This window comes from Malania oleifera, chromosome 2 (genome assembly GCF_029873635.1).
Source record: "Malania oleifera isolate guangnan ecotype guangnan chromosome 2, ASM2987363v1, whole genome shotgun sequence".
Classification (NCBI taxonomy): domain Eukaryota; kingdom Viridiplantae; phylum Streptophyta; class Magnoliopsida; order Santalales; family Ximeniaceae; genus Malania; species Malania oleifera.
Window position 1 is genome coordinate 144,428,566 of NC_080418.1, and position 24,217 is coordinate 144,452,782.

Genomic DNA, 24,217 nt, shown 5'->3' on the forward strand with positions numbered 1-24,217 from the left:
ATATCTCATCTCATAATAGTATATATCACATTTCAATATTCTCATCATTTTTCAATAACACATACCATCATGTCATATTTCCTTATTTATTGTAGAAAACATTTCCATATATATATATATATATATATATATATATATATGTATACCTTATTCCATCATTTTCTAGTAAACATATCTATGTTTCACATTTTATTATTTCTCAAAAAATACTCATCAATATTTACCACTTTTCATCATTTCCCAAATTTCAAATCCCAAAATATCATAACTCAGTATAAATCATATGCTACACAATTTTATCTAGTATTCGTAACGTAATAATTTCAGGCAAAATATCATAGTTTCATTTTCACATATTTCCTTAACTAGTAATTTAAAAAATAACTAGAATAATTTATTCCCCTTACCGGACTTACTAAGATCTCACTAAAATACCGAAATTCTACGCCCGCAGCGTTCAACGCTTAAAACCCTAAAATTCACACTTTCCACAAACTAATCAATTCAACTCTCCAAAATAATAATTATTTTAATATTTTTTAGGCCCACACATTGCCAATACTAATTAAACTTTAAAAATAATTAACGAATATAATTCCACTATCCTCACCCTAGCTTAGGAGCCGTGTCTAGGAAATTCAAATTAAAAATCTGCTTTGGCCATCATGATGAGGATCGAACCTAGGACCCTGTGGTGGTGTCCGATCGTTAATTTGGCTGAAGATTGAAGGGAAAATTGACGAGAGAGTGAGAGGTTACCTTACCCCAGGAGTGGTACCTACATCGCTCATACGATAAATCCACTCCAGTGAAAATGTCGGTGACGGAGAATGAAACCTAGGGGCATCTTTTGTTTTTGATCGGCGCCCGTTTGGCTGAGAAAAACGAGGAGAGAGGGAGAGGAGACAAGGAGAGAGACGTGAGACGGAGAGAGACAGAAGGTGGTGGCGAGTCTAAGGGAAAGCTCTCAGGAAATTTTAATTTTGATCCGGAAGCTTAGAAAGATCTTTATACTTTTATATATAAATATATATAATATTATATTATATTATTTAATTAAAATAATTAATTAATTTTTAATTTTTAATTTTTAATTTTTAATTTTTTAAATCTCTATCTCTAAATATTATTGGGATCGTTACATTAACTATCAAAGAATCAATTGTGTTACCCTTGAATTATTGAGTGAGATAATAAGTTAATCCCTATATTATCAAGTGAAATTTATTTTAACCAATATACTTTTTATTTTTTTAATTAAGGACTTATATTTATTAATTTTATTAAAATTTTTTTATATAAATAAATTTGTAACAATTTATATGAATTAGATTATGGGATTTAAGAGACGCCTTTACGTCATGTGGATAAATCATACTTTGAACACCAGTTATTACCCAATATATATATATATATATATATAGTTTTTCAAATTTATTATACTAATTATTTAATTTTTAAAACTTAAACTCAATATATAATCATTTTATGATCAAAGCTCTGGCGTGTGCATTTTTCAAATAAATACTAATTTCTTAATAATTTTTAGTGTTATGTTAGTTCAACATTTTATACATATATTTATTTTGTAATATTATTAAATTAAATAAAACAACAAATATGATTTTATAAAATTAATAAACCAAAATCTTTAATTAATTAATTAATTAAAAATATAAAAAATGAAAATAAAATTCACTTGACAATACTAAAGTACTTACGAGTACCATGGTCCATGTCGAGGACGAATTTAAGCCGAAAGCGTCCATTCCATGCAACAACCGGGTCGGATCCAGATCCAAATCAGGTTTGGATTTCCCCTGCACTGTACGGTAATTGTAGATGGCCACCCTGTCGAAAGGGTTTACGTTTGTGGAGTGATGCTCCTCAAACCCTTAAACCCCTGAAATTCAAGTCCCTGATGGTCTTCTTCAACTAGGGTTCTTCATCAGCACCCTACTCTTCGTTTTCAATCTTTCTCTTTATCAACAATGGCGACAAACGACGACGTCCGTTTCACATCGTCATCCTTTAAAATCCCTCCCTCTTTCCTCTACCACCCCCCGAATTTTCTTCCCACTCTCCCCTTCTGTTCCCAAACCTTATCTCTGACTCTGGCCAGAACTCGCTACTCACTGACCCAGTTCATCTCATCACTCAAAACCCACAAAAAATTCAACATTTTTCATCCCAAATCATCCCTCCTGTGCTCTGCATCATTGGCTCTGAGTCGGTCAGACGAGTCGACTCAGGGCGTTTTAGATGGTGGGGCAGCTCAGAAGGCGAGGAGAGAGGCCGAGGAGAGGGTTTTGATTAGCGAGGTGCTTGTACGGAACAAGGACGGTGAGGAGCTTGAAAGGAAGGATTTGGAAATGGAGGCAATGACGGCACTCAAGGCTTGTCGCCCCAATTCAGCTCTCACCGTCCGAGAGGTCCAAGAAGATGTTCATAGGATTATAGATAGTGGGTACTTTTGTTCTTGCATGCCTGTTGCCGTGGACACCCGAGATGGCATCCGTTTGGTCTTTCAGGTATATTTGGTTTTGTCATCTTGTTTTAGATGTGTCTAATGACTTTGAGTTGGGGAAAGGTTTGGTTAAGAATTGAAAGAAAAAGGCATGGGCCATTTGACATTGCTGTGCAAAATTGTTTTATTCTTTTCAGATGTGTTAAAAAATGGCAGTGAATTAGTAATTCAGTTGCCCACTGTTTGGGTGTTTGGAGTTTTGGATTTAAACAAAATGCAATCCAAAATTGTATTGACTTTAATACAAATCCACAGAAATCCAAATCAGAATCTTGATGTCCATGCTCCCAAGAACATAATGTCATTTTCCACCATTTTTTTGGCCACTTATACCGGACTTAGCGAGGGAAGTCTAGATTGGAAGGTGACCCCCCCTCTTAACTCCTGCTAATCCGATACATCCATCATTTGGAACTGAATTATCTCTAGAATGCAGATCAACCTTACCAAAGAATGTTGCAATGACATGAATTGTAAGTTACCATTCAAGACTCAGAATGGTTCAGTAATGCGGTACAGTGTTATGGCCTATAAAGTACGTTTTCGTTTGGGGTTGCACACTGGAGTAAGAAAATTAGTATTCTGCTTTGAAGGACTAGCATAAATAAAAAACAACAATTGTGTGATTGAAAGCACTAAGTGAAGGACCAAATTTAGTGGCTTGAATATATTTAAGTGGCCATGAAATTTCTGACATGGGCTGATGCTTGTCACTGCCTTGATCATGCCACTGAAAACTTGAGCTTAAAATCAAGCCCTCTAGATGTTCTTTTTATGCCTTCTGTTTCGAGTTTGATTTTGATCTTTTTAGGAAAGGCCTCATGTATACAGTTTTGGTCTTATAATGGCTTAACATTGCTTTGCTAATAGAGTTTGGAGTTGTTTGCTGTGGCAAATTTAGTGGAATTCGAACTAGTCTGGCCTTTATACTGAATTATACTGGGAAAATAAAGTCAATCAACTCTCAAAACATTAAGATGGGATCATGCTAGGACTTAGGACTCCGAGCCAATGCCTGATATAGAATTCCAATGAATGTGGAATCAGAGTGGAAGGAGTCTTTGGTTTTAATATTTGCCGTCTTTCCCATTTTAAATTTATTGGGTTTAATTTTTGAAACCAACATAGACTAGGAGTATAAACCTATTTCTATTATTACCCTTTTTTTTATTGCAAGCTTGTGACCCATTTTGCTACTGTATAATTCCCCCCCCCCCCCTTTTTATCTAGTTAATCTATCAGGCATATTGTAACTAGTTTCAGTTAGTTTTTGGTTTGCTCCAAGATTTAAATGTTTATATAAGCCTACTGATTTAAATAAATGCAGTATTAATAGATAACATGCTCACACCCACATTGCATTTAACCATAAAGAATGTTTAATGTCTTCATTTTGTGTTCATCTTTAGCCATGAATTGTGAAACCAAGGTTAGACGGGAGGGAATTGGGTTCCCCTCCTTTTCCCAAAATTTCAATGCTAGATGTGTTGTGTTTTTTGATTTTTTTTTTTGCTTTGTTCCACTCCAACTGGGGCGCTCCAACTGGGGCGAAGCTATGTACAGTTGCCAATAAATTGCCCTTTCCTTCGTATTATGAATTAGTACAATGCCCTAAATTCAATCATGCTCATAAAATATCAGTTTTGATATGATAACATTTGCTTTTTGAATTGCAGTTTTCAATTATAAAAGTTTTAAAATGTTTTACGACCTTTCATGGCATACAGTTAATTTTTTTTTTTATTAATTTTATTATAAATGTTTTCAAAGGTTTTATTACAACCTCCTACCGGAGGCGGATAGTATTAATTGGTCAACATCTTCAATATATTTGACTCATGCTCAAACCATTCTTCGTAGAAGTAAGGATTATAAATAATTTTATTTTACTTTTTTTTTTTTTCATTTTCTGGTGTGGACAAGGATTTTACTTGATTAGAGCAGATAATGATAAATTTGTTATGCAATAGGCAAGTCACAAGAAAGACGTGGGATAGTTCCTCTTGGAGTCATTTAAATTGTTTTGCTTAATTATCTGATTAGTTTGTTATAATGGTTCCTGATCTAGCATGTCTAATGAAATTGGTGGTTAGTTGAACTGTTGAGGGTATGAATTTAGTTATTAAAAAAAAAAGAGGCTGTGAAATTATTTTGGAAAAGTACATTTACAAATGACATGATTAATGTTGAGTTAGTTAGACTTTTTCATTACTTAAAATTGTTTGGTATGGTAAAATTTTTGGTTGTTGGTTTGCTCTGTTTAATAGGAAACAACTCTCCATGGGTAATTTAACATTGTGATGATAGTTAATTTTGCAGTGATAAATGTTCGAGTCATATCTTCTATAGGTAAGAGAACTTAATTGGCATAGAAGCAGATACTATGGTGGTCATTTTTGGCTATACTTTCTTGGTCATTTAGTTTTTTAGAGGATGAAATATGTTCAGTTATTCTACACATTCCTACCACCAAGAGATTAATACACACTGAAGGAAACTTACAAGTGGTTTGGCTGCTGAAGGTAGCCATTATTTTTCTTTCAGTTGCTTATGTTTCATTGAAATTTGAATTATCTGGATTTTTTTACCATTCTACCCTTTTCAATGCTGCAATTCTTAAAAAAAATAAAAAAGTGCATAAATGAAGGTGCCTGTTATTTTTCTCACAGACTCTGCTTATATTTCATTTCCAATTTGAATTATGTAGACTGTTACCATACCACTCTTTTCTACGATACCCCCTCAAAAAGAAAAATGAAAAAAAAGAACCTTTCTTTCTTTTGTTGGTTTTGTGGTCTTTTCTGAAGACATAATTACCTCATCATTTTAAGAGAGAAGTTTGTGTACATAAATGAAGCTACTTTTGTAGTTTGCATAATATTGTAATGCCTTAACTAATTCTTTCTTGTTTTTTGAAGACTTGAGGGTTGTTTTATGCCTTCCATTAGAATTCTACTCTTTTGAATCCCAGTATGGTGAATTCCTAGGAAGTAGGGAACATCTGATTCACTTTTTGTCATTGTAGTTATGGCTGTCATGCTCAAAATGCTATCTTTATGGATATGCCCTAAGCATGTGTAGCACGAGCAGCTTTTTTCTAATTTGTATGTATAGGGTAACCACTTTTATTGGTTTCTGTTTCTTGTGGCATAAGGTAGAACCAAACCAGGAGTTTCAGGGGTTGATTTGTGAAGGAGCTAATGTTCTTCCATCAAAGTTTATAGAGGATGCTTTTCGAGATGGATATGGTAGGGTTTCTTACACACATGCACATATGGTGTAGTTTTATTATATTTATTATATATGAATATCAGATTGGTAGCCTTCGAAGCATGCGTATTTTGATATGTGCTCATAGAAGACCATTTTTTTTTTTATGAATTTGTCAAGTTGTGCAGGCAAAGTGGTTAATATCAGGCGTTTGGACGAAGTGATAAATTCCATTAATGGTTGGTACATGGAGCGTGGCCTTTTTGGCATGGTTGGTACTTCACTTATGATTACATATAGCTTTGGTGTTTGACTTTGTGTGGAAATGTAGAATTGAATTATTGTAAAAATGTAGGTTCCATTGGTGTGTAACTTCTTCTTGTTCATGCTAATAAATGGTTGTTTCTTGATTATTATTACAGGTTTCAGATGTTGAGATACTCTCAGGAGGCATGCTTAGGTTGCAAGTTTCTGAAGCTGAGGTTAATAATATCTCCATTCGTTTTCTTGATAGGAAAACGTAAGAACCTGCTTTTAAATTGCTCTGCATACGTATATATAGCCAGTTGTGAAGTAAACATTGTGAACGATGTCCCTTGTCATGTGTGCCATTACTAACTGGAAGCTTTTTATTTTTTTTAATATTTTAAATTTTTTTTATATCCTGTGATTTTGTTATTTTTCAGCGGTGAGCCAACTATAGGAAAGACAAAGCCTGAAACAATACTTCGGCAGCTTACGACCAAAAAGGGACAGGTATTTCTATAGACCTTGCCCTTTTGTAATGCAGCATAGAATACTGATGTAAAATCAAGGTAATTAAATTCATACTTTGAGTAGTAACTGCAGTGATGATGACTCTAGATAAAAAGGGGGTAATCACTATATTGTTTTGTGAAGCTTTCTTTAGCTTCCTCGGTTCCTTGTAATTTAAAAGAGAATATTACTGATTTAACAATGAGGTAATTAAATTCTTACTCTGAGCAGAGATTACAGTGAGGTTGACTCTAAATAAAGAGGTGGAATCAGCAAATTGGTTTTTTAAAGCTTTCTTTTCTTTGGCTTCCTCATCCCTTTTGGCTTGTTTTGTGAATTAAATATCCAGGGAAAAATCCTTTTTGTGAGTATTATCATTAACTAGGAAATAGTCCTGCTTTCTTTCAAGTCTCATAGAATCATTACTTCCTAGAAATTTATTTGTTATTATTTTCTTTCTGAAATAGACACAAATTTGGCCTTCATTGTGAAAATGCTCAATTTAATTAATGAAATCAAAGGATTGCTTGGCACTTCAAAAATCAAAATATTATTACTTCCTTGAAATTTGTTTGTTATCTTTCTTTAGCTGTGTGGATTGTTTGATGAATTATAATTATCTTACTTTTCTTATCATTGGGAGGACCGGAATTGGTCTTTATTATACAAATGCATTGATACATATTTGTATTGATAAATTCTGCTTCAGCATCCCATGATTCTTTTGAAATGTTAAGGGCCCATTTAGTTTTGGAAAATAAATTCCATTTTCCATTTTAGTTTTCAAAAAATGACAAAAAAGTTAGCTAATTTTTCATTTTTACCACATTTGTATGAAATAAATGAACAAAAAGAAACAATTAGGAGCCTAAGGCACTATTTGCTTGTGAAAATAGTTTTATTTTTCAATCATTACAAAAATTCCACCTTGTTTTCCAATTTTCCAAATATATATGAAAAGTTGGAAAGTTTATTTTTATTATTTTTCTAGATTTCAAACTCTTACTTTGCATATGAGAGCAAGAAATTCGGATCTTGGACGTTAATTTGTGTGAATTATGTATGGAATTTCTTCTAAATCCACACAATCCAAATTCAAACCCCAAAATCCATGATTCTAGATATTACCTTATATAAAATTTGGAAAATTGGAAAACGAGTTGTTGTTTTTTTTTTTTTGTGATTATTTTAAAATCTAAAAATAAAAAATGGAAAATTGTTTTGCACATTTAAACAAACTCTTTATTTTTTATATTTTTAATATGGATCTCCAAAATAGTGCCCTAACTGTTTATTGTTGTTCTGCCCTAAATTGTTTTTTTAACAGTTGAAGCAATGAATCATTACAATGGATATTTATACCTAAATCTAGTCTGCAGTTTTTTTATTGGTCTCGCTACTTCCATTTTTTGGATGCTTTTGGAAATTATAGTGCACAGACAATATATTATTCCTATCATTTCGAGTTATTTTATTTTTTGATGGCGTGTCTTGGCATTCTCATGGTCATTGTACATATTTTATTTTGTGTTTTTTAAAATCAACACACAAGCAGTAAACTGTTTGAGTATTTGATTGGCATAAATGAAACATTACTGAAGATGATTTTCCTTATTAAGAATGTTGTTTCTCTCTCTATCAGGGAAAAACCCAGACCATAAAATGACACGATAGGTGATTTCTGTTACTTATTTAGTCTTGTGGATATGGCATCTCTTTCTTTTCTTTCTTCTTCACGACTTCTAGGCTCTTGCTTTGGTGTCACTTAAGTATTCCCATGTAACTGTTATATTTCTTTTAATTTCATTTTGGGGTGTGGCTGTGCCATTATGTCTGTTGATTATTTTTCCAATTAAATTAAAGGAGTTTGTGGTTCTTAAACTTTTGGTTTTGGCACACTTCAATGTGTACTTGAATCTTGGTTTTAATTTATTTGAAATTGATGCTGAAGCCAAGGAACACACTTTGCTGGTTAAATGGCCAAGCCTATTTTTCATTTCAATAATATTAGTTTGGATTATTTGTTCTAACAAGATTCAACAGTTCTCAAATGGTTTATAATTTCCCTGTTTCAGCATTGCCTGTGATGTTGGTGGAATTATATGGTTCTTACCTGAATCAACAGTTCTTCATTGTTTTCAGAAAGTATTGACTTTGAGAGTGTGGATAACATCATATTATGTTTGCTTCTTGGATATATATAAACTAGTTTTGGCGGACATTGCAGATTAACGAGAGCTTCTGTATTTGGACTGTTCCATTTGCAGGTGTATAGTTTGCTTCAAGGGAAAAGAGATGTGGAGACTGTCTTAACAATGGGAGTCATGGAAGATGTTAGCATTATTCCCCAGCCTGCAGGAGGTAATATGGAATGTTATTTATTTGACATGTTCTATGATTGGATATATCTGTTTTACATGAGCGTGTTTGTATTCTACACATGATTATGTGTTTTTTAGTATTAGTGTGTGGAATAAAATTTGTAAAAAAAAGGGCAGCCCGCTGCATGAAGCTCCCGTGTATTGCGAGGTTCGAGAAAGGGGCAGACTATGATGGATTTATAGTATGCAGCCTTACCTTGCATTTATGCAAGAGGCCTTTTCCACGCCTTGAACCTGTTACTTATTGATCACATGGCGGCAACTCTACCATTGCACCAAGGCTCCCCTGCGAAGACTATTTAATTTAATACTGAATTAATATACCATTTCATGTTCAATGAGGTTTGGATGACAGAGAATACATGTCCAGCGAGTCTAATCAGTTCAAAACATTTATTTGTCTACTATTAAATTATTTCATTTTAGCTGGTCTTTAATTTTACACTGCCTATACAAGACAAATGATTTGGGCAATTTACGTTCTCGGTCCTTCCACATTTGACAATCATTGTGGTGTATATCAGGCATTAGAGTTTCTTTACGTAAGGTCTCAATCATGTTGACATATTTTATAAAAGACATCCCTCTCTAAGCCTGTGTTTTTATCTGTATTTATAACACTTTTAGATCCTTTTCTTGTTTCTTTTTATTCCCGTCCATACTTGTCAACCTTTACAACTTCCTTGCTAAAAAATATCCTTTGCAGGTCCTTTTTTTTTGGCACGGAGCCATTTTTTTTTTTTTATGCTTCATCTTTGTTGCTCATAATCACATCCAGGAACTCACACAAAGTTGTGTGAAGGAGAACCCTTTACAAACCTCCCTATATCTCTCTCACAATCTTGGCTTTTATAGACTTACAAAAGGACCCTATTCTAGATGCCCTTGGAATCACTGTGCTTGGGGGCACAAGTGTACTTCAAAGAAGGAAACCAAAACCACATCTAAGTATGAATTCAGGGAAAACAAAATGAGACGCATTTCATCCCTTAAAACCCGGCCGTATGGTTACATTGCTCTCTGTCTGAACCGGAAATCCTATCTGTATTGGACTGGATTTCCTACTCAACATGACCAGATATGCTTTTCTGTGGCAGGATGTCCCATCCTTGTCAAAATATTCATTTCCACTTTAATTTGAGCTGGCATTCAATAAAGGCAAGTTTACTTATTAGGCGATCAATGTAAAATATAGGGAGAAGACTACATATGTGTTTTTTATTGCATAGGAAATGTTTATGATAGGATCTTTGGAGAAATAAATTGGTGCGTTTTTTCAAAAATTAATAAGTAAGGGTTTCTAGTTGATGCAGGACAGATTGGCAGCAGATAATCTGCTAGAAAATGATAGAAAATTAAGAGAAACCAAAAGAAGGTAACAGAAAATAAATGGGAAAAATAATGAGAAAAGGAAAACCAAAGCAAGACTCAAATGGGTCCAATCTGCCATCCAAGTCGTGCACAACTGAGTCTTTACATACGATGTTCTCCTAAAATATATCAGGAAAAATAATTTGGGAAGTATTTGCATGTCCCTAAACACGGAAACATAATTTGGGAAATAATAGCAGAGGAAACATAATTGTAAATCCCTACATGCTGAAAGTTACATAATTAAATTCAATTATCCTAAATTATGCCTACACCTAGGTAAACACAAAGGGATAAATTCCCTAATATTGCTCATATGTGACCTCTTGTAAAGACCCTATCATTCTCCCCTGGTTGGGAAAAAATTGACCCTGAATTTGAAACATTTGAAGCCTGATGAATCGACGAATCACACAAAATTGTAAAAGAGCGAAATAATCTACAAGTTTTAAAAATAAGTATGTATGCAAGTGAACAAAGTCACTGGAGAAGAACTTACTGGTAATGATAAATTCCTCATATGCAGTCTAACCCATGCCATTGGCCTCGAACTGGAACAACCTTACATTCCACGGGTGGCTTAATCTCTGCAATTTCCATGTACTCAAGTTCCTCCATGGATTTTTTAGCTAATAAGTCAATTTGGAGCTTCCTTTATGCTGTCAGATCCTGCTGCTAATGTAACTGGCTGTAGCTCTCGTCTGAGATAGGCTCACTGAGCATCTCCTCGTACCTCTCTTCTTTTTTCAATAAACTCTTTTTAGTCAACCATGTCGTGAGTGATAACAATATCAGATTGACTGCTAAGCTAAGCTGTCAGAGTAGTTTGTTACTTTGTAACTACAAGCTCTTTTTTCCACATATAAAAAACAGGCTATTACTTCTCAATTTACTATCAATGTCTGTGATTTCCTTTGTGCAACATTGTTCTAGATTAGTCCATTCTACAAGGACATTGGTATCTCTCCAGAAATTCGGACATATCCTGCTGATCAGACTTGAATGGGTGCTTCACCATGGTTTGTTTTGCTTTTTTTTTTTTTTTTGGAAAACTAAGCTGTATCAAATGGCATTAAAGCTGGGTCCTGCTTTGGGTGCAGCCGAGTTGGGCTAGTAAACAGGTGGGGTTTGGGTTTGATATAGGTGGATCGGGTTATAGTAAAGCTGGTTTTGCCTATGTGGTTATGGTCTGGGCTTTGTTGTTGTTTGCGGAAGGGAATAAGTTTAAAAGGAGAAAAATAGAAGGGCTGGGTCTTATGTGGGTTGGGGAACTTGGGAAGTTCTCACGTTCAACGGCAGACACAGACGAAAGATGGCAAAGCTATGTCTTGTGATGGTAGATTTGTGCAGCAGGCATCTTACAGTGCTGCGAATGTTGCTGGCAAGGCTTCGAGAACAATGACGCTTTGGTTGTGGCTTGCAATTGAAGGGAAAGGAGATTTCAGTGGCTGATTTGGGAGTTGTTCAGTAAGGAAGATTTGCTTGTTGGGCTTCTGTCTTGATGACGAAGATGGTGGCGAGTCTGGTGATGACCAAGCCTTTTTGTCGGTTTTCTCCTAAAACTAAGCAAAGAAACATAATTTGGGAAATAATCGCAAATCCATAAATGCTGAAAATTACATAGTTAAAGCCTATTATCCTAAATTATGCCTACACATATGGTAAACTTGAAGGTTTCCAAATGCCTTAATCTTGCTCATACATGACCCATTGACTTATTACTAGTACTTGCATAGATATAATCAAATATGTATGTTGGAATAGTAATTAGTGTGAGAAACTATGAAAGATGGACACGCAATGCGGACATGACATGACATGGACAAGAACACGGAAAATCCTAAAATATAGGACACTGGCTAGGGAAGGATGCTCTTACTAATAGTTATACCATATTAAATTTGAAGGTATTACGTATGACAAATATTAGAAGAACTAAGAAAACGCCATGGTGGAAAAGGAATTCAATACCTATATCCAAAAATAAAGGCGATAGCCAAAATTAGAATTACTACCATGGAATTAAACTTATGAGTTATGCAATGAAACTTTGAGAAATAGTAATTGAACAAAGGCTAAGGTTAGAAACGAGGTTAGAAAATCAGTTTGGTTTATGCCTGGGATATCAACAAAGGCTATTTACCTAAGAAGATTAATGCTAAAGTCTTAAGGAAAGGAAAAAGGACCTGCACATGGTTTTTATTGACCTAACGAAAGCCTATTACAGGGTATCTAGGGAAGTTCGTAGGGTTCTAGAAAAAAAGGAGTATGCAATAGGTATTGATGTAATTGAGGATATGTACTATAGATAAATGACTAGCGTTAGGACTATAGGTGGAGAGTTTGGGGAATTTTCAATCATAATTGGTGTACATTGAGGTCTACTTTGAGGCCCGATCTTTTTCCATTGTGATGGATGGACTCCAAAATAAAAGTTGCTGTTTGCAGATGATATTGTTTTGATTGGTGAAACTAGAGGTGGAATAGAATCTAAGTTAGAATTATGGAGAGAAGCTTTAGAGTTTAGGAATTTTAAGATATGTATAAATATGACAGAATATATGAAATGTAATTGTAGTCATGGCTGGAAGAATATTAAAGAATGCATTAAACTTGATGGTTAAGAAATTAAAAACACTAATAGATTTCAATACCTTGGATATATTATGCATGGTGAGGAAGAAATTGAAGAAGATATAACAAATATAGTTAAAAAGCATGTTTGAGTAAAACAGGGAAGTGATTTTGGGTTGTGGAGTGATCGGTAAAATACCCTCAAAACTAAAAGTGAAGTTTATAATACGATTATAAGACCAGCTATGTTATAACTTATATGGGTCAGAATGTTGGACAACTAAGACAACATATTCAAATTGCTAAATGAGAATGCTAAGGTGGATGATTGGTATGACTCTAAAATATAAATTAAGGAATGAACTCATTCTATAAGACAAAAAAAATGTATTTTATGCAGATTAGTTACATATCTGCTTGAGCTTTTGTGGTTTATTTGTAACAAATTAGTAGAGTTTTTCAATTTTATGAATCAATTTTTATTCAATGATTTTCTTAAATATCTTGATGTTTTGTTGTTTTCTTGCAACATTGCAGATACTGGTAAGGTTGATTTGATCATGAATGTTGTTGAACGAGTAAGTGGAGGTTTTTCTGCTGGTGGTGGAATTTCAAGTGGGTAAGTGATATATATATATATACATTTGCTTTGCAAAAGTAATTGGAATTGGAATTGGAATTGGAATGCATTGGAATTGCAGATTCCCTTCACATTCGGTTGTATTTTAGTTATATGCAAACATAAGAATTGGATTAATATAATTGGTCAAATTTTCAAACATAGTATGAAAAATTGTTGTTTTAATATGGAATAATTATGTCATAAATAAATGATTTTATTATATTTAATTATATAATATTTGATCTCTGTAAATACTAGTGTAATTATCATAATGTACTATATTATGCTTTGCATATTATATTTTACAATATTTTTAGTTATTATATTAAAAATTTTAGATTTAATATAAAATGATAATAAATAAATCAATAATCATACTACAATTTTATTTTATTATGCAATAGTATTCTATCTTATTTTTGTATGTTATAAATTTATAATATTATTATGTTATTGTTATTATGTATAATAATACTGATACAATAATATCACTAAAAATAAATCTAAATATATAATAATATGATATTGTTATCACGTATAATAATACTAAATAGAATAATATCACTAAAAATAAATCTAAATGTATAATAAATAATTGATCATTTTTAGTGATACTAATAATTAAGATTACCTTTTACTTTATGTAATACGTATATTGTGTATGTATGTGTAAATTTACTTGTGTGAATACTTGTGTATGTGTATATGTCTGTGAATATATGCATGTGGGGTAATATATATGTATTTGTGTTACATATTAGATGTATGTGTATGTGCATATATTGTGACTGGGGCAAACGGTAAAATTTTCTATGATTCCAGACGGGATTGAAAGTGGGCTAAAGTAGGAATCCTATTCCTATATGGATGGGAGTCCTGCAACCCAAACACCATTCCAATTCTGATTCCAGGAGCTGATTCTGAAATACCAAATGACACCTAACATGCATGAACACCCACACACTAACACACTTTTGACCCAACCATATAAAGTTTAGGTTAATTTCCATTACATGTGGCATGTTGACAACAATATTTGCTCAGCAATATTTTCATTTGCAGGATAACAAGTGGCCCTCTATCAGGACTGATTGGAAGGTAAGGTTGCAGGTTATGCTGTCTGGGTGGCACTACTTTCTGTTCTGCGTGCTCCCTTTTTTACTGTCAACTTATGTTTCTATGCTCTCATTTTTATATCAGTCACCTGAAAGAAGTTGTTCCTTTTTTTTTTTTTTTTTTTTTTTTTTTTTTTTTTTTAATTTTTAAAAAATTTTTATATTAATAATAAATTTAAGGCAGCGAAAGATAGATTTTGTTGGCGGTGCCACTTATAATAATTAGATAGGATATGCCTTCACTGAAGCTTTGCGTTTATTTCTGAAGTGTGCCCATTGGATGTTGTCCCAAGAGTCCCACTGTCCTAATTTTTCTTAGAACACTAGCCTAGCATGCTTCTTGGAAAATTCCTCTACAGTCATCACTTGTGTTATGCCAATCAAATATGAAGCAAAATAATTTTCAAATTCTAGTGCCTCTATGCAACTTTCTTGGTGCTATTCCAGCCATATTTTGAGGTTCTTTCCTGCCCCTTTCCGGTGAATCTCAACCAGTTCTTAAGTGACATCCTTTGAGGAGGATTTGGAAGCAAGTATTTCTTCTTCCTTCCGATCATCTGTCTTCTCACCATTGTCTTTAGTTCTACATGTTTCTTCTTATCTAATGGCAGCAAAAGTACAGTTTGGATATGGGACTTCAGTTTCCAGGTCACTTTTTTGCATTTTGGTTGTCAAGTTGCTTTTTAATTCTAAAGACGCGTAATACCTCCATTGCTGTAGGTTAAAATTACTTTAAAGTCCTTGTATTTGTGGGCAACATGATGTTTTAAGTTTTGATACCAAAATTTGATGTAGGCCTATTTTAGACTGGAATATTCAAGGTTCTAAGTGGGTCTGCTGTCATTAGACGTGCCAGAGAAATCTTGGGGCATTTTAACCTGCCTTGCAGTATCTTCGAAATCTCAAACTTTTGTTTTCTATTATTCACATTTGTATGAGGGTGGGCCTTGGATCAATGTTAAGGTTGTTCCTTTGTGACTGGTTGGTCAAGGGTTCAAGTCAATGAAACAGCCTGTCAACATAAAAGTAGAGGTAAGACTGCGTATGCTGTGACAATCCCTGCCCCTACCCTCACAAAGCGGGAAGCCATGTGGCATGGGGATGCCCTTTACATTTGTATGAAGAAGTACCTTTAAAATTACTAAATATTCTATGAAATGACTATAAGCCAGCTATGCTATAAGAATTAAAAAGCTTGGTGTTAGGGTCTTGGAGCTCTACGACATTAACACATGGTTTTGGTGTATGATTTTTGAGTTGGGGGTATGGCCGGTTAACTTGGATGTGGCTATGATGTTGTCACGGGCATGGTTTCAGTATGTCTTGATGATGTTGTGGTTGGTCTGGATAGTTCTAATTGTGGTGTTCTCAAATCTAAGATGATGATCATTAAATTCCTAGTGGTTACTTGTATGTGACCGAGATTACTTTGGAGAATGACCCTGGTGGCCGTATACTAGGTGAGCGTCCTACCTCCCTTGGTTTCTTGATGGGTACTAAGTGAACAACCTGGAAGGGTGCTCAGGGGCGGGAGCCCCTTGGATGATCCATTTGGGAATAGGATCACGCGAGTACTCTCAGTCCAGAGGTTTGGATGTACTTCCTCCGTAGCCGTCAGCTATACAGTTGGGTGGTATCATTTGAGAACTTAATTATGCTGAGGAGATGAGATTTACCCCCTTAGTACTGGTAGAATGTGAGTTATTTCCCTTACCATTCGAATTTGGGTTCCTTAGCAATGCTTTGTTGATTCAAATGCTTTTGAGCCGTGAGACTTGACCACTAGATTAGACACTTGAGTATTCCCTTGGATAAGGATGAGAATGGTTGGGTTGGACTTGGTGTAGCATTGCTGCCATATGAGCATGACTCCTTGACACTTTGGGAGGATTTTGGCAAGGGTGATTCCTTTTGGTCATTGAGAACTCCACGTTCGTGATACTTGGCAATTAAGAAACAACGTATCCAAAAAGTAAATGTTGAAGGAATGAGAATGCTAAGATGAATGTACAGTGCAACTCTAAAACATATATTAAGTAACGAACATATGAAGCCTGCTCTTGATTCATATGATTTTCCATGTTAAATGTCTTATATTTCCTTGGAAACTTCTATTGCAGTTTTGCATATTCTCATAGGAATGTTTTTGGAAGAAATCAAAAACTTAATATTTCACTAGAGAGGGGGCAAATTGACTCAACATTTCGCATAAACTACACAGACCCATGGATTGAAGGAGATGATAAGAGGACGTCTAGATCAATCATGGTTCAGGTAAACCACAGTTTTCTCTCAACTAACTATTTTAATGTTATTTTTGATTGGAGGATGATTAACATGAGTTCTTTTCTTTTCCTTTCTCAATTTCTTTCCTTATCTTTCCTTTCTTTTTTCATTTTTTCTCGCTGGGTTTCTGTGGATTAGAATTCAAGAGCGCCTGGAACAGTTGTTCATGGGAATCAACCTGACAACAGTAGCATGACCATTGCTCGTGTCACAGCTGGTATCGAATTTAATCGACCTTTCAGGCCAAAGTGGAATGGAACAGCCGGACTTATTTTCCAGGTATTTTACCAGAATCACCATTCCCCTTCCCTAGTTTTTATAGTTTGTTAGATCATGCTTCCCCATGAAGGCTCTTGCTACACAGGTTGGAATTTTTAAGGCTGTTTGGAATTCTTGTTGGGATATTGAGTTTGACTTGGCTTATAAAAAAATATGGGAAAATAAGCTCGAATAAAATGTTATTTGTTTCCCCTCAGTGTCATGTTTTCTTAAGTGTTTATTGTTTGCATGTTGGAGTGGGTCCCTTTAAAGTGGCTTGTCAGACCTCTGTTGCATGTCAGCTATGTGACCGCATCTGTCTGTCATACAATTGCGGATTTCTGTTGCGCTGGGGGGTTCATTTAAAAGAAAGTTCCATACCCTTTAACATATAGCTTTCTATTTTCTGTTGATTTCCTTGCATTTTTCATTCAGCTGATCTGTGATCCCAATTTTTCAGCATGCTGGTGCTCGTGATGAAAAAGGGAATCCTATTATTAAAGATTTCTTTAGTAGTCCTCTCACTGCAAGGTATGCATATCTGAAGGCTTGTGTTCCTGAGCTTTATAAGGATTACTGCTAAATGTTCTTTCAGCTATCAGTTTTGTTGAAGGCGCTGTATACTCCCTTCTGATTTCCTTTCTTTTCTCCCCTTGTCTCAATTTTGCAGTGGAAATAGCCATGATGACATGCTCCTTGCCAAATTTGAGACTGTTTATACTGGTTCTGGTGATCAGGGGTCTTCATTGGTTGGTTGTCTTTAATCTGCATGCATATCTTTTGTTCATGTATTGATGGACTGCTATCCCTTTTTCGGTTTGGCTGAGCGGATGATACTATTTTCTGTGTTGTGTCTGCAGTTTGTGTTCAACATGGAACAGGGACTTCCTGTCTTTCCTGAGTGGCTTTTTTTCAATAGAGTAAATGCTCGTGCAAGGAAGGGTGTAGAAATTGGTCCCGCTCGCATCCTTTTAAGGTGCAGTGCCTTTTTGTCTGTCTGTTTTTTTAATGTGCAATTTAGCAGTAAACCTGACTAGGGATGAAAAGTTGAAAAAAAAAAAAAAAATGACTGTTGGATATTTTTCCTCTCAAGATTCCATGTCTCATATTATTGTTCATAGATAAGTATAGACTAGCAGACATCGACTTCTTTAATTTGTTGAGGTGCATTGGTTTTCATTGCTGTGCAGTTTGTCTGGTGGTCATGTGGTGGGTAATTTCTCTCCTCATGAAGCATTTGCCATTGGTGGAACAAATAGTGTGAGGGGTTATGAAGAAGGTGCTGTAGGCTCAGGTCGCTCTTATGTCGTTGGATGTGGAGAAATATCTTTCCCCTTGGTAATCTGTATTGCAATAATCTTCCTGCCTTCCCTCCCTTCATGCAGCTTGTGCTTCGCATGTATTGAAATTTTTTCCCTGAGCAAAAGCTCCCTGAACTTTGTTATCTGTATGATGTAATTTTACTTGCAAATACTCGAATTTTTGGTACATTCAAAGATGGATATGACCAACATGTTCACACACTGATTCTTTGGTTTCCCTGTTTTGCAGTTGGGACCAGTAGAAGGGGCCATCTTTGCCGACTATGGAACTGATCTTGGATCAGGCCCAACTGTACCTGGTAGGCCCTTTCCAGTTTTGTGTGTGTGTGTGTGTGTGTGTTTCTTTGTATTTCATTTGCACATGTTTGCATTTTACAGCTTAAATACAAGGAATTTGGGGTTTCAAATAGGAGTATATTTGGTCAAGTCAAAGTGACACGTACTCGAACTCCATTCAACTCTTAACTTTAAAACTCAAAATTGATAGAATTGTTGAACTTGATTAAGCTTGAGGCAATTATAAGAAGTTATTATAATGTTAAATAAGTGTATAAAAGATATGGAGTAAAGGACACTCACCTCCCCTGAGATTTGCAAATAAGACAAGGACTTCCCCTGAGGTTTTTAAAATTGCATAGACCTTCCCTCAAGTTTGAATATATGGACACCCATACCCTCTCATTCAACTTTCTGCTAGTATTGAAACCAAAATTTTAAAAATATATATATTTTTTCAATTATGCCCTCAACCCTTGGGAAATTTTAGCTTCCTACATGCGATGTGGCTGAATTTTTTTTTTTCTTTTTGCCCTTATTTACAAAATGTCTTTAAAAATAATTTTTTTTCTTATTTTACCGTTAATTATATGCTGCCAGCATGACGCAATTTGCCTTTGAAAATATTTTTTTTCCTTTTTGCCCTTTATTACATGTTGCAGCATGGTTCATTTGCCTTTGAAATATTTTTTCTCTTCTTTACCCTTATTAAGCCCATTTTAGGTTGCCTTTCTAAGAAACAAAAGAGACATCTTTATCAAATGGAAATCAGCCTTCAATTTTACATCCATATCAAATTGAAACAAAAATTATAAATCTTTGGCTCTCACTTTGCTTCAATATTTACAGATCCTATCAAATTTTTTACTACTTTACCTATAATTAGAATAAAATATGTAAAGTGCATTTCAAATAATATATTAAAAAATCTAGCAACCTGAAGGTTGAGGGCATAATTGGAAAAAAAAATTTATTAGAAAGTTGACATAAGGGGGTATGGGTGTCCATAGATTCAAACTTAAGGGGAGGTATGTGGGATTTTAAAAACGTTAGGGGAGGTGCGCCTTTTTCCCAAATATATATCATCAATTTTACCGTATAAAAAATAATTAAATTATAAAAACTAATTGAGCTTGAATAGATTTGTGACTTGTGAGTAATACTACAAAACTTGGATGAGCTTATTAAACTACTAGAGTAGCTTGAGCTTGACTTTACATCATATAGAATTAGGCTATAAAGAAAGTTGAGTTTGAGAATGACTCCACCCTTAATTCTAATCAACATGCTTTTTATTTTTTTATAGAAAATTCCATTGAAATAAACTGCAGGTTTTATTACAACTTTTCTCCCCCCCCCCCCCCCTGTATCAGGTGATCCTGCTGGGGCAAGGCTAAAGCCTGGAAGTGGGTACGGATATGGGTTTGGCGTTCGGGTGGACTCTCCTTTGGGCCCTCTCCGACTTGAATATGCATTCAATGACAAACATGCTAAGAGGTTTCACTTCGGTGTTGGTCACCGGAACTGATCTCAGACAGGTCCTTGCTTTCACCCCCCACAAATCCATCCTTCATTTCATCTGTTTTTTGATATTCTTTTCATAATTCAAATCTCATTGTTTTACTGTACAGGCCTACTGTAAGTTCAACAGTTTTTGTCTTTGTTTTTTGCCCTTAAATGATTTTGAGCTGCATTCTCCATGTATGCAGGTTCTATATTATTATTTTTATATTAATTGTAGGCGCACACTTCGTGCATACCCAACAATTCTCAATCTTCACATTGTGGTCTTGTTAATTTTAGGTCATGTTTGGTTGAAGAGGTGAGGAGAGTATAAATGGGGTTCTCTGCATTTCTCTTATCTGGTTTTAGTTAAGGTGGAGAGGATAAAAGGAGCGAAAAGAAAAAAAAAGGGTGTAAAATGATCCACCTTTTCTTCCCAAATAGCAGAGAAACTATGGTAGAAGGCAAAAACATATGCCAACAATTTTTGAAAATAATCTCTTGAACAAAAATGATCCACTTTTCTATCCAATTTTGTTTCTTACTAAACTAAACGGTGAAGAAAAATGAGTTCTTCCATCCATTCTGTTCTCTTTCTTCTTTTAAGTTTCATTTCACCTATCTTCTTGGATTTATGTTTATGACTGAATTGCAGCACAGTTGCAGTTGCCATGGTTCACACCAGCACAGCAGAACACTCATGTTTTTTTTTCTTCTCTATTAGAAATCATCTTTGTTTCTAAAAGGAAGCAGAGAATTTCTTTGTAGGATGCACATAGAAAGCTCGAGTCGAAGGGGGCAGTAACAAGTAACAACCCCATCACTTGTGATCATTGGGTTCGTCGCCCAACACTTTCATTCCTTTCTCATTGCTCCCCTATTTCTTTGTAAACTATTTTTATTGTTGAAGTTTTTGAAGATCATTTTCATCTTTCTCTTTCTAAAGCATTCAAGATGAAGGAAACTCAAGTGCGCTGCACCTTAACCACTGGTATAAGCTAACAGTCAAGGTTGCCGCAAGCTCCTCCTTATCTGCTTCTTCTTCTTCACTAAGTTTTCATTGGACGACCACCGTAGTTGCCAAGCCAAATTGCGCTCGACCATCTCCATGTCTTCTCCTTCATGGGTCAATCAGAATCCCCTTATGGAAGCCTATCATCATGCATCCGTGGTTGCCATGGCCAAGCTATCTTCCTCTTATCCAAGCTGTCTCCAAGATTCTCTAAATTTTGCTTAAAAGTTTAGTTTTAAAACTCGGACTAGTAATCATTTTGGTAAAATTACTAGGTTGGTCGGTTGGATTGGATGCTGATGCTGATGCTGATGTTGATGATTATTATTATCACTAGAAGTCAAATGAAAAATCAATTAACAGTAGGAGGATTTGATTCTTAGAACATTTATTTAAAAAAGATAAAAAAAAGCTCAAATAGTTAATTTAATAAATAGTAAGATAAAACTTTTAGTTAATTAGTTAATTTTTTTAAGGTTCTAGGTGAATTAAGGAAATGGAAAGAAAATAAGATGCTAATGAAAGGTCTCACGCGAGTATTGCCTGTCCATAGGACCTTAGGCAGATTTCAATTGCTGGGTGGCCTTGGGAAAGAAGGGGGTGCAGTGACGATCATAACCTCTCGGCTAGGTAATTATGAGTCAACCTAAACGAGTTTGGCATGGGAGTCAGTCATTATGGTCCCTCCTCCGCTACTCTGCCTACCAAAAAATAAGTGGGTTTTTTACTTTGGCGAAGAATAGCTTTTGGATTGTTAAAAGAATAAAAGAAGCAGAGTAGATTTTTTTTTTTTAATTTTTTTTGGGGGAGATGAAGATGAGATGGTTACAAATTGTACAATTATATCTGGGATGGTGTCAATGTCATCTGGACTCTCTCACATGTGCCGTCTTATCATGGGAAGCTCACGTGCTGCTGATGTCGACACTGAGACGCAGAGAGCGAGAGAGAGAGAGGAAACAGGACAGGGAGGGGTATGCTTCAAAGTGACCTCATTTCTTTATGTGAACAGTTGACCCTCATCATCAAACATCAAACATCAAACATCAAACGTCGATCAATCCCCACCCCCCCCCAACCCATGCTGATTCTGCCACGTGTTTTGCTCCTCGATCCACACGTGGCATCACCAGGTGCCCGCGCATTCATTTCCCCAACTCTCTCGAGTCTCATCTTCAACCCTCCCCAAAATAATTATAATTCATACTCATTAACTCATCCAGATTATATTAATTGGCAGCCATAAATTATATCATAATAAATGTAACGTAATATAATTTGAGTATATAACATAGATTATATATTTTGCATGCATTTACGTTTTTATTGATTTTAGCTAGTTCTCGATCGAACTGAACTGATTATGATACTTGTTTTATTGTAAAAATTTAAAAAATATTCTTAACAAAAAGAACAAAAAAGATCGACTTGAAAAATTTAGTTCTTCAAGTGTTTAGCGTGTATCGATCATTATCCATTCTTATTAACTCATTTTTTACCGGACAATGGCGTTTATCCTATGTAAATGGAGCTTTACCCTTCTTGATTTTTTGACACTTATGTTGGAGCAAACTTTGAGAAAGACTTTCCATTAGAGCCAGCTTTTTATATTAAATTGTTCTCCCTATAATATAATCACATCCTATTATATTTAAAATAATAAATTATTAATAAAATAAAAGTAAAAAGTTTACATTATGTAAATGTTATTTTTTTTAATTACAAGATATATATAAAATGTTAATTAAAAAGATATACGTTCTTTCTAAAATGTCTATTGAAAGCGTAAACATTATATTATTGTCCTCAATTATTTTGGTTAATAAATTATACATATTAAGTGTTAACGTTTTATAATTTTTAAAAATTTAAAGATGTAGATTTAACTAAGTATGGATTTTTAGTAGGTTTTTTGGGTTGAATTTTTTTTTCTTCGTATATTAGTTACAAACATATGGGTATAATGTTCATTCTATCTCCGAGAATAAGATTCCTATGAGATGTGGTTGAATGGGAATGGTTTTTGAGGATCATTTCATAGGAATATTTTGGATGCCGCAAATCAAATGACCCCTTAAAGGTGGCATAACCGAGCTATCAAAGCCTCGATAATACCATGTGCCTATATTCATGTAGACCCAAATTAAAATTCAAAAGTATATATCTACCGTATAAATCCACAATTAATTTGAACGTTTTTAGAATGCCTTTGGAACTTTAAAAATATTAGTAAAAGAAAAATAAAATAGGAAAGTTCACTTTGTTTGGTTATCAAGAAAAGTAAGAAAAAAATATCAAATTAATAAATAAAATTCTAAATTTATATATTTAAATATATATTTTTAATTTTAATTGTATTAAAATAAATTTCTTTTATTTTAAATGGTATTTGATATAGAGAGAAAATATAATGAAAAATAAAATTTATTTAATTTTTTATCAAATAAAATTCTTGATATCTTTAAAATTCGGTTTTATATAAAATTAAACCTTTAATTTTAAAAGTAATCATGTGCTAGCTGATTGTTACATATTAACTAACGGTGATGCGCGATTGAGTATTTCTCAATAATAGAAAAAGGTATAGACCCATTCTATGTCCAACAATGATAGCTAATCAATCTACGTGTGGATTACAAATGTGCATGCACTCGGCTTATCAATTAATTAGCAATTAATGTTTGGTAAAGAATATTGCTAATTGATTAATTAATAATGTATAAGGTAATGCAGGATGTCCTACATTTATATTATAATATTCTTTCCAAAATTTTATTTTATTATATATATATATATATATATATATATATATATATATATATATATATATATATATTCAAAAGGTAAAACTGCTTTTTATTAATGAAATACTCTAGGGTTCCTTGTTTCCATAATTCCCACGCACATGCCGCCGAAATACTCAGCTTGCTTGAAGGATTTCTTGGGTGGGAGAACTTCCAGGACTCCAGCTCGCTTATCAGGTTTTTGAGGAAGACCCAAATCA

At 34.2% G+C, this 24,217-nt stretch overlaps 1 protein-coding gene across 4 annotated transcripts; it reads left to right on the plus strand.

The window, feature by feature from the left end:
* Positions 1–1,829: 1,829 nt before the first annotated feature.
* LOC131147931 (outer envelope protein 80, chloroplastic) lies at positions 1,830–21,018 on the plus strand. 4 transcript variants are annotated; one of them, XM_058097598.1, is made up of 17 exons: positions 1,830–2,531; positions 5,682–5,775; positions 5,926–6,008; positions 6,160–6,257; positions 6,424–6,493; positions 8,761–8,854; positions 13,357–13,438; positions 14,504–14,539; positions 16,677–16,830; positions 16,981–17,121; positions 17,561–17,631; positions 17,771–17,849; positions 17,961–18,076; positions 18,291–18,438; positions 18,652–18,721; positions 20,072–20,236; positions 20,330–20,478. In XM_058097598.1, the coding sequence occupies exons 1-16, from the start codon at positions 1,992–1,994 to the stop codon at positions 20,224–20,226; spliced, it is 2,031 nt and encodes a 676-aa protein (XP_057953581.1). In that variant the 5' UTR covers positions 1,830–1,991; the 3' UTR covers positions 20,227–20,236; positions 20,330–20,478. The 4 variants fall into 4 exon arrangements, with proteins under 4 accessions (XP_057953581.1, XP_057953582.1, XP_057953583.1 ...); XM_058097599.1 differs by lacking the exon at positions 20,330–20,478 and adding an exon at positions 20,926–21,018 and having other exon boundaries at positions 1,843–2,531; XM_058097600.1 differs by lacking the exon at positions 20,330–20,478 and adding an exon at positions 20,970–20,988 and having other exon boundaries at positions 1,843–2,531.
* The last annotated feature ends 3,199 nt before the right edge of the window (positions 21,019–24,217 follow it).